The 11,435-nt window shown below is 35.0% G+C and overlaps 1 protein-coding gene across 1 annotated transcript; it reads left to right on the top strand.

Moving 5' to 3' along the window:
* The first annotated feature begins 2,460 nt into the window (after window positions 1–2,460).
* Window positions 2,461–10,758, top strand: LOC115966002 (coiled-coil domain-containing protein 12). Its single transcript, XM_031085336.1, has 5 exons — window positions 2,461–2,672; window positions 3,465–3,635; window positions 5,322–5,451; window positions 5,560–5,674; window positions 10,416–10,758. The coding sequence occupies exons 2-5, from the start codon at window positions 3,478–3,480 to the stop codon at window positions 10,475–10,477; spliced, it is 465 nt and encodes a 154-aa protein (XP_030941196.1). The 5' UTR covers window positions 2,461–2,672; window positions 3,465–3,477; the 3' UTR covers window positions 10,478–10,758.
* Window positions 10,759–11,435: the final 677 nt, after the last annotated feature.

Here is an 11,435-nt window from a genome sequence, read left to right as displayed (position 1 = left end):
GACTTTATATAGGCTTTTGGCACACTTCCCGAGGCTTGGCGCACCTTTAAGTTGTGCCGGGTTAGGCCAGTAGCCACTTTATATGCGCTAGGTTGGGTATGTTAACATCAGCAATTTTGTCTTTTTCTTGCTTGATTTCAATCACATATTGGAAGACTTTCTTGGACTTCGATTGAGCTGATCTTGGTGTCCTTGGAAAGGTTTGGATGTTTAGTTTGTAGAACACTAAAGAAATTGAAATTCCAATGGTCGGATCTAGTTATGACCTCTGGAAGCATGCTGACGCGCTCCACATGGTTTTCGAGATATCTTAACCGTTTTAACTCCGATTTCGACCCATGAATAGTCCTTGGAAAGGGAATTCCCCAACCCATTCTGATAGTTGAATCAAAATTAGGGGTTTTGGTGCCCTCAAGAGTCAACCTTAAGTCAAATTTGACAAAAATCTTCGAGTGGCTCGGGTTTGATGTAGAAACATGAAAAATGTTGTTTTGGGATGATTTTGACCAATTTTGACTTTCGATCAACCTAAGGTTGACCAATGGCATTTTGGTTATTTTGACTTGAAATGGCACTTTAAGTGCTTTGATGCCCGAATAGGTTGTGCCACATTAATCTAGATGTTTTGGTGGCTCCATGGAGAAAATTTAATATTTTTGGAATTTTCGGGGCCCGACTCGCAAATCGAAGGTGGACAAAATACGGTATCTATAAGAGTTAGAGATTATTTTTTAGCATGTTATTCTTAAGTTTTATCTTTACTTTTTAGTAGTTTTATTTTTTTATTATTATTTTTTTTTTTAAATTTTAACTCAAAACTTTGAATAAAAAAGAAAAAGCAAAGGTAATAGATTAAGGAGCCAGGAAACTGGGCATTAAAAAAAAATTGGAAAAAAAAAAAAGAAAAGAAAAAGAAAAGTGAAAACGTTGATGCTTAGTTTGAAAACCATGTACCTATTTTGTAGGCAATATTATATGTGGGAAATAAAGATATATTTTTACTATGTTATCTTCAAGTTTTATCTTTACTTAAACTTATGGTGTAAGAGTATTTTTGAAAAAAAAAGATCCATTTTAAATAGGGAGAACCCCTTAAATAGTAGTATATATGGTATGTATTTATATTATTTTATTATTAGTGTTTGGTCAATGGCAGAGCCACATTGGGACCCAAGGGGGCCTTGGCCCCTCCCAAATATTTGAAAAAAGTTAGTGTATATATATATATATATAGAGTAGAGTTATTTTAATAAAGAAATGTTATATTCACAATATTTTTACAATAAATTTTAAGTGGCAAATTTTTATTAGCTGTTACATGTGCGTAAAAAAGTTATTTAAGTTGTGGATTAAAATTAGAACTAATAACAACTTACCACTTAGGATTTATTGTGAAATTGTTGTAAAAATATTGTAGAGGTAGCACTTAAATAATTTTCCTCCACTGCATAACCATGTGTGTGGTTAAAATACTTCCTGCAAAAGCAGGTGTGTAGCTGTGTAGGCTACTCTCACTTTCTCATATTTTTATTTGTTCTTAAAATATTAAAATAATCAATGTATCATAACATCATAAATGTATATGATTAAAATATATTATTTTTATCATTTAATTTATATAAAAAATAATATAACATGTATTTGGTTGTAGTTATAGCTTTTTTTTTTTATTTATTTTTTTTTATATATTGAAATTTGAATGATTGTTTGTCTTTTATTTAAAAATCTTTAAATTATTAGTATTTTTTAAAATTTTAGTCATTATATTTAATGGGTGATAATTTAATTTAAAAAATCTAGGTTTATGGACAAGTTTAGAAGATGGCAATTCATAAATAATACACTTTTTTGATTATTAAATTGTATGTACATTACTGTTAGTATGGATATAATTAATATATACACAAAAATAATTAATTGTCTAATTTTATGTTTGGCCCCTCCAAATATAAATTCTTAGCTCCGTCACTGAGTTTGGTTTAACTCAAGTACATTAAAACAAAAGGAGATTCCTTTAAAAAAAGTATTGGAGGTAAGCTAAACTCATTTTATTAATCAATACTAGCCTCATTACACGCGCTTCGCGTGTGTGATGAGGTTTTTTTTTTTAGTGGTCCTGTTTTGTAAAGAAAAAAAACTATGTTTTTTATTTTATTTTATATATATAATTTTTATTTTGAGAATCTAATTTATAAGTGGATAAAGTAATTTAAAAATCAAGAAGAGAATGACCCTATTTTTTAGTCATGTTAAGTTGTATTTTTGTTGAATTATTATTTAGTTTTATCTCTACTTAAAAATAGGAGTTTAAGAATATTTTTGTACAAAAAAAATAAGGATCCTTTAAACCCTAAATAATAGTATCGATAAACATCCATAGATTCCATTCGCACAGGTACACGCTCAAAAAAAAAAAAAAAAAAAAAGAGCGTGGGTTGACATTTTACACTTACATTTCCCAAAGTACCCAATTTCCAAGTGGGGCAAAAGGGGAAATCTGTAAAATATGTAAGGGCATATTTAGAAGGAGTAGAAGAAGAAGAGGGAAGAAGGTCGGCGGATCAGCTCTCCCAAAGAATAAGAAGACGAGCCAGAGGAGATCGGCGTGAGAGAAGGAGAGAGAGGAAACTGATTTTGGGTGCAAGGGGCACTCTCAAAACGCAGCGTTTCAGGTTAGGATTTTTACTTTTTATTTTATTTTTATTCTCTCTCCTCGCCGTGTCCGATTGTCCTGTACGCGTACGACACAGGCACGGCAGGCAAATTGCCGTGTCCGTGCTTTAATAGGAGGGAAGGAGGTTCTTCTAATACGAACATAACATAACAACTGTAGAGATAATTTTGAAATAGTTCCAAGAATGCATATTTTAATTCAGAACAATAAATGTTTGGTTGATAAGCTCTTTAGGGATATACTTTTGAAGTTTAAATATTTGGATAATTTTTCTGATGAATGTGCTGAGACTGATTTTCTTTAAAAAAAAAAAAAAACCAAATAAGAAAAGACAAGATTTTAAAAATTCTAAAAAGAGAGTTGTAAGCTAAAGTAGTTTTGGAATGAAAGCCTTATCATATATTTTTATTTTTTTATTTTTTATAATTCGATAGTTAAAATGGGGGTTTGCAGTTAGAATGAAACCCTGGACAACTCCTTTAGAAACTCCCAGTTGAGCTACAAGGCTCTTGGCGAAAACTTAATTGTAGTTGAAGCTGTAGCAATGTAGATTAATATAGATTACTTTGGTGAATCTATGTAAATGGAAGTTTATATGAAAACAAAGATGAGTCTAGTAGAACTTGTATGGAAAAAAAGTTATATGATACAGGTACTATTAGCATTTCCTTTACAAGTCTTTAATCTAAACAAAGTATGAGGTGAAACAGTTTTCGTAACTTATTAGAGAAGAAGTGATGCACTTTTGTTTGCATGATTCCCAAATTTTTTTATTTATTTGTGTGTACAGCACTGGTGCATTGATGGCTGCAGAAGAGGACTCCATTGAACAAGCTGCAGCAGCTCGCCGTGAGCGGCTCAGAACTCTTAAAGCTGCTCAAGAACTGCTAAACACTCCAGATGAGGATTCCGCTCAAGTTGAGCATAAGACAAATGATGAGAATGGAACTAATGAAGAAAAGTGAGTGTACAATATCTTCTCTTTTTGAATTTTTTTTTTCTTCTTTCCATTCTTTATTTTCTAATTTCCAATTTGTTATGCTGTTTTGTTAGTGTATGAGTGTATGGTGTAGGCCTTTTTTGTAAACCCTTGTAAGTTTTAGGTATTAATGCTTACTTCCATTCAAGAATTTCAAATTAGCAATGAAGGGATTCCAGTAGTTGGTTTTACATTTTAACTTGAGCTTGCATCTATGAGGAAATATGGGTTGTGATAGCTTTGCATTTTGTAGTGGAGCATTTCATGGGTTTTGAATCATAGGTACAAGGTGATGAAACATAACACTGATACTATAAGCTCAATTGGGGAGATAGTATAGCAAAGCATATAGAAAGTTCATGTACGACCTAGGGTAGATTTTTTCTCATGGTGTGCTGCTTTGTGGAAAATTTTGGCAACAGATAATCTTAAGAAGCTGAGGATAGTTATTATGGATTAGTGTTATTTGTGTAAGAGCCATACAGACTCCTTCATTTTAACATTGCTAAGGAGTTTTATATCATTTTTCTTGGTTGGTATGAATTGGGTTGTTGTTGTTAGTGAGAATGAATTGGGTGGTTGTTGGTGAGAATTGGGTAATGCCTAGCTGTGTGCTGGATCCATTATCATGTTGGAAAGTACACTATGGCTAGAGAACAGATGGAAGGCCGTTCCGTTATGCTTAATGTGGTGCATATGGAGAGAAAGGAATGCTTGATGCTTTGAAGGGGAGGAATTACCTTTTTTTATTTGATAAGTAGAGGAAGGTACCTTTGTCAAAGTTGAAGTTTCATTTTGCAGGCTTTTTTATGAGTGGACTTCAGCTCTATTTCATTCTAGATTTTAAACTTGTTAGGGTTTCTATGTGTGTGTGTGTATTCTTTCCTTTGTTATCTTTTGGCATTGCCTTTTGTATTCTTCCCCTGTACTAGGGTTGAACTCCTTTTGTTTTAGGTTTTTTTTTTTTTGGTCAATGAAGTTCTTACATGTAGATACAAGATAGTATGGAATCATATCAGATTTACATCTTATCTTTGGATGACATAGCTGTTGCATTTTTTTTTTTTTTTTTGATAGGTAAGAAATAAAGCTGTTGCATTTAAAAGACTGTCCCTGTTAATAAATAATTTACAAACAGAAAATGCAATTGTTTACAGAAATGTTGAATTTTCATCATGCTTGCATACATTAGGGTGGGGATTAAAGGTCAATAGTCTCAATTTCTTAATTCTTTTTTTTTTTCCTTTTCATTTCTCATTATTTCCAACACTCTGATCTCGGTTACTTTTTATTTTTGGGAGGCTCTATACTGGCTCCTGAACTTACTAAGCTTATTCTGCTGCATGTTCATTGACCAAAGGGGAAGGTTAACTAAGTTTTGTATTTAAGTAAAATAATCAAATCATGCTCAAAAGCCTTCTACTATTTTTTTATTTTTTTAAATTTTATTTCTTACCAATACATGGTAATTTGACTTCATATCATGACGAATGTACTTGTTTACTTCGATTGTTGCTGATGTTTTTAGATTATCAACAAGAATTAATTGGCATATAATACATGTTTGGAATGTGTAAAGGTTTGTTCTATTTTTGGCTGTATGCATATTTGGCATCTGCTTTGCTAATTATGATCATGCGCTAACTTTAACTCATAATTTTGTTGCAGTAATTTCAACATGAAATTTCGGAACTATGTTCCTCATGATAAGCAACTTCAGGAGGGAAAGGTTTCTCCACCAGTGCTACCAAAGTTTGAAGATCCTATTGCAGCTGCACCTCTACCATCAGCAGAGGAGGTAATTGATTACTTCCATTGTGAAGTTCTCTGAATTAATAGCTTTAACATGTGTGCTTTTGGTTTCATATTCTATGTTCGTATGCTCTAATTTGAGAGAAATATTCAGGACCCATTTGTGAATATCGCTCCAAAGAAACCAAACTGGGACCTCAGGAGGGATGTGCAAAAGAAACTTGATAAGCTTGAAAGACGCACCCAAAAGGCATTATATAAACTTATGGGTAAGTAATTACAAGTTTCTTCTTAATTTTTTTCCCCACGAGTGTAAAGGGTGATGATGGTTACACTCAACTGTCCTTTAGTCCCTGTTATATTAATTTATTTGCTGATTATCTATTGATTGATGTTTTTCTCTTCCTTTGCCACTTGGTTTTGTATCTGTTTTCTTTGCCAAGAGGTTGTTATTGCTGTCCAATGTAAAGAATTTCATCAAACTTCAAAAAGTTCAAACTAATGGCCGCTTGGCAACATTTTTTAGGTTCCATAAGGTTTTGGTGACAAAGAATGCTCTTTCTAGGGCCTTTATTTTTCTTTTTTTTTTGATAGGTAAGAAAGATGTATATTCAAAAAGCTGCTAAATGCAAAGTAGCATATCAAAAGTACAAAAAAAGATGGAAACGAAAAAACATAAAAAAACACTAATTACAAAGAAGAAGAGAGCTAAGGAATAAAGGAAGATAATCACTAGATGTGAGTTTCCAAGCCCTAGCCCAATCAAAAAGAGAACTAGAAAAGAGAGCAAGCAGTTGGTCATCTGATCTATCCAAATCTTCAAACATCCGCCGATTGCTTTCCCTCCAAATACACCACATCAAACACAATGAAACTAAATTCCAAATGTGAGATGAATGCGTCCCAACCAATTCCACCAACCAAAAAGAAAATCTGACACCGTACATTAGGGGACCCATGAAATCTCAAAAATTCTAAAGACAAAGCACCACAGCTAATAAGTCTTTCCACAATGTAACAACAAATGATCCACTGTCTCCCCACAACGACACATAATACACCAGTCAACAAAGTCAAAGCCCCTAAGCCGCAAGTTACCTCCCGTGAGAATCCTATCGCATGCGACTGTCCAAACAAAGAAAGAGACATGCCGGGGTGCCTTAACCTTCCAAATACCTTTCCATGGAAAAACAATAGAAGAAGAACCATGTAACTTATGATAATATGAGCGGATAGTAAAATTCCCGGTCTTTGTCAACTTCCATCTCATACGATCACCGTTAGTCACTAAAGGTAAATTGTGTGCCAAGAATTGAAAGAAATCATCCACCACATTTGCCTCCCAATCATTAGGACCCCGAATGAAATGAACATCCCAAGTTCTCCTATCCCTTGCTCCTTGACATATCAAAGATGATTCTATGGAAGCTTCTCTATTTACAGCAAAATTGTACAAGACCGAAAAAGCCAAATGGAGAGGAAGATCTCCACACTACTTGTCTGTCTAGAATTTCACTCTATGTCCCACTCCAACCTTAAACTAGACATTTTTGCTAAACACTTCCCAGCCCATTTGGATACTTCTCCACAAACGACACCCATGAACACCCCTTCCCAACTTAGAGGTCCATCCCCCCTTCTTCCCAAAATTTCAAAGCTACCACCCTCCTCTAAAGCCTATTCTCCTCGATCCCGAAACGCCAAAGCCACTTTCCTAGTAAGGTTTTATTGAAAGTGGTCAATTTCCTAATACCCAAACTGCCATTAGGAATAGGCATACACACCTTATCCCAACCCAACAAATGTGTCTTAGAGTCAACCCACAAGAAGTCCCTTTGCAGCTTCTCAATTTTGTTCGCCACGTGTAGGAATGGTGAAAAGAGATAAAAAATAAGTAGGGAGGCTAGATAGTGTACTTTTAAGCAATGTCAGTCAACCACTTTTTGACAAATACAACTTCTTCCACTCTGCTAACTTCCGTTCAATTTTTTCCAATATAGGGTTTCAAAAAGAGGGGAACTTCTGGGACACCCTCAACGGCATACCAAGATAAGTCATTGGCAGGGCCCCAATCCTACAACCTGATATCTCTTCCAAAGCATGCACATTATTTACCTCCCCTATAGGAACCATTTCACTCTTAGCTACATTAACCTTCAAACCGGTCACAACCTGAAAACAAAGTAGCAACAATCGAACATGTAGGATTTGCTCCACCATTGCATCAAAAAACAAAATAGTATCATCTGCAAACAGCAAATGCGAAACACATTCCCCTTTGTCCCTCCTACCATCTGTCCTAAAGCCACTAAGTAATCCTACCCCCTCCATTCTCTTCACCATCCTACTAAACACCTCCATCATAACTAAAAATAACATGAGAGACAGCGGATCCCCTTGTCTCAAACCTCTAGAGCTACCAAAGAAGTCAGTTGGAGACTCATTGACAAACACAGAAAACTGAACTGTAGAGATACAAGTTCGAATCTAGCTACACCATTTCTCCCCAAAGCCCATTTTCTTCAACAACTTCAGAAGTGCCTCCCAATTCACATTGTCATAAGCTTTCTCAATATCTAACTTACAAATCACCCCTAGAATCTTACTCTTCATCCGGCTGTCAACACACTCATTGGCAATGAGAACTGAATCAAGGATTTGTCTGCCTCCCACAAAACTATTTTGAGATTCAGATATTAGTTGATCTAACACCACTTTCAATCGATTTGCCGAAACCTTGGCCAAGATCTTATACATACTCCCCACCAAAATAATAGGTCTGAAATGTCAAATGTTAGAGGCATCATTCTTCTTAGGGATTAAAGCTATAAAGGTAGCATTAAGAAATTTCTCAAACTTATAGTGCTGATAAAACTCTTCAAAAACTGCTAAAACATCTCTTTCTACAACTCTCCAGCAATGATGGAAAAAGGCCATAGAAAAGCCATTTGGTCCTGGAGCTTTATCCTCTTCCATATCTCTAACCACTGATAGTATCTCGTCCTTCTCAAACCTCCTCTTCAGCCAGCCCCTCTCCAACTCCCCAGTTTGATCAAACTCTAGACCTTCCACAAAAGGTCTCCACTCTTCGGACTCCTGATACAGAGTTTTTTAAAATTGAACTACTTGAGCAGCCACTTTTGCTCCTTCCTCATAAATCACCCCATCCACATCTAAGAAACTCAGATGGTTATACCTTCTATGAGAATTAGCCATCTTGTGGAAGAACTTAGTATTATTATCACCCTCTTTAATGCACAACATCCTCGATTTCTTTCTCAGCCATTGTGCTACATTCTTCCCCATGAAAACTGACCTCATAGAGTATTTGCCACGCTTGAAAATCTGTAGTGAGAAATAACGTCCCCCTTCCTCTATAACTAATTGAAAAAGCTTGGATTCAATGAAGAAACTGTGATAGCCCCCCATATCTGATCGGAGAAGATGAAAAGAACAAAATATCTGACCTCATAGAGTATTTTCTCCATGTCTATGAATGTTTCTTTCCATGTGTTACTTGCTAAGAAACTCCAGAATGAGGGTGGGTCTTTGTGTGGTTGGTAGATGGGTTCTTCTCTTGCTTCAGCATAAGCTGCATGACATCCAATTTGGTATTACCTTGACTTTGAAGAGGTTCAGAATAGTTTGGACAGAAATCAAGTGTAGAAAGCCGGTTTAAGGATGGAGAAATGATGACCAAGAGGACATTGTTTTCATTAGCATGACCAATAAGACATTTAGGGTGTTTGAACTTGAGCATGGCTGGATGATGAAATTTTTTTGAGCTGTTTCTGCTTAAATGTGTTTGTTTTGGGGATCTTCCCTATGTCTATGCATCTGAAGATGAGAAGAGGCATAGTCCAGTCATTTTGCGATGTATTTAAAGGGCTGCTTGATATACTAAACAAATTGGTAGCTTTTCTTTAGTCAAGAAGAATAAATAAGAGACTGTATCGCTTATTAAGTGTGAGGCATTTTTTTGGATGCTAAAGTCTCTTATAACAGTTGATGTGGGTGGGTTACTCTGTGGATAATATTCTATAGAAATAGTTGTGCTATTTTCTTAGCAGGTCAAAACAAGAAGGGTCTATGATATAATTTGGAGCTAGATATTGGTCACAAATACCTAAGCTGTTTAGATGTCTATCAGCATCCTGTTTTATTAACCAATCATATAGATACTGTTATGGCAATTTAGTACTCCTCTGCTGCTTGTAAGAGTAAGGTGGTGGGTGAGGTTGTGGTTTCAAGATCCAGTGGGTGCTTGCGTAAGTCATAAAAAAAATAAAAAATAAAAACTGAAAAATTAAACAAATAAGAAGCTAAAAACAGCAAACCCTACTCATTTCCAATACCTAGCCTGATTGTGAATGGTGTACCTGTTTTACTAATTCTACGGTATAAATGATATACAGCTAAAATTTGACTCTGATCTCATGGCTTATTCCAAACATTAAATATCAGATTTTGTAATCTAGTTTGGCATATTTTAACCAAAATTTCAGTAAGAGGGAGAGTGCAGATGTTGACAGCATTTGGTTCGATCTGTGATTTATATGATGTTTGGTGTTCCTTGTTTGTATGACACTGCTGTTGAGGTATCCTTCATGAATAGTGCATGATTAGTCAAACTCATTGGTGCAACTAGCCATAGGTAATTAAATGAATTTCGGACTTCTTGAGGAATTTTGAACTTTCTTTACTTTGTATATGTATCGTAAAGATATATGAATGTTTGTTATGATATCAATGTATTGTAGGCTCGCATGCTGTAACAAATTTGCTGTATTTAGTTTGTAGATTTCCAGTCAATAGTTTCACTTTATTGCAGTTGTCATAAACACACTAATTCTCTAGACTATGATATGATTGGGTGGCTGTCACTGATTGTTGCTCTTTTTCCTTTATCTTATTTTTTTATTTATTTTTTTGCTGTTGCTGGTTTATTGATCCTTAATTTAGGTGTTTTTTTTGGGGGGGTTAACTAGAATGGTTTTGTGATTTTTGCAGAGGAGCAAGAAAAACAGAAGCAATTGACTGAAGAAGATGGTGGCACTGGTGCAGAAGATTAGAACTGAACTTATGTAGGCATGTTGATAGGTCTTCTCGATATTGTTGTGTGCAATTTTTTTTGAATTTTGGTACTTTTTAAGTTAGTGAAGCAAATACCTTTATATATTGTCCCGTGTTTTTGCTTTTCTCAAATTTCTGTAGTAATTTTCCTGATTGTGTCGAAGGATACCAGGAATGAGAGCAAGTAATGTATGCATACAGTGCTATAAGGGTGTAATTTGCCAATGTCGCTTACTCTAAAATTTCTCCATTATGTAGGGTTGGGTTTTGTTTTTATGTATTTTTTCCCTCCAACTCCTCAAGGATATTTAAGAAATGGTATTGACCTATGCAGGCAAACAATTGGGTGGTTAATGGTTAATATTCGCTCTCCATTTTACTTCCAAATCCTGTTGAAACTGGGATTCTTTAATGACCCACTTGTGTGGGTTTGGATTAATATTTTTTGCTGAATGTTGGTAAAGTATAAGGGCAAAATACTACCTTAGGTTCCCTTCTCAAATTTTTTCCATCTGTTCAGTTAAATAACCATTCAAATGGCGTTAAAACACTCTCTCTTCTTTTCTATTTTATTTGTTGGCCCTCGAGAAAATCCATCCACTTCAAACCTCTCACACAATTTCCTGGTTCTATCCCATATCAACACCCAGATCAGACGCACTGCAAACAGATTAAAGGGTCTCCTTCAACTTGAACACAATCTTGATAAAATTTTTGTCACTATATAGAATAACTTGAAGGCCATCTTGATGCTATTTGGAAATACATGGTGAAGTCGTAAACTTTTTTGCTTGGAGAGAACAATGAGGTGAGGAGATTACTAAGGTGGTTGCAGTGAGTAGAGGATTGGGATTGGGTTTGGATGGAGTACTAGCAGTAGGTCCTGATGCTATCTGGGAATGAATATGATGGAGCTCCTGTTGTTATAATGGATATTGTTCCAAACATAAGAGGATT

The sequence above is a fragment of the Quercus lobata genome, chromosome 10, assembly GCF_001633185.2.
Source record: "Quercus lobata isolate SW786 chromosome 10, ValleyOak3.0 Primary Assembly, whole genome shotgun sequence".
NCBI lineage: Eukaryota > Viridiplantae > Streptophyta > Magnoliopsida > Fagales > Fagaceae > Quercus > Quercus lobata.
Note: the sequence above shows the minus strand (reverse complement) of the source record. Positions and strands in the feature narration are given on the sequence as shown.

Coding starts and splice junctions, on each gene's coding strand:
- LOC115966002 (XM_031085336.1), top strand. CDS start 3,478: ATGGCTGCAGAAGAGGACTCCATTGAACAAGCTGCAGCAGCTCGCCGT. Junction 5,452..5,559: donor CTCTACCATCAGCAGAGGAG/GTAATTGATTAC, acceptor AGAAATATTCAG/GACCCATTTGTGAATATCGC. Junction 5,675..10,415: donor GGCATTATATAAACTTATGG/GTAAGTAATTAC, acceptor TGATTTTTGCAG/AGGAGCAAGAAAAACAGAAG.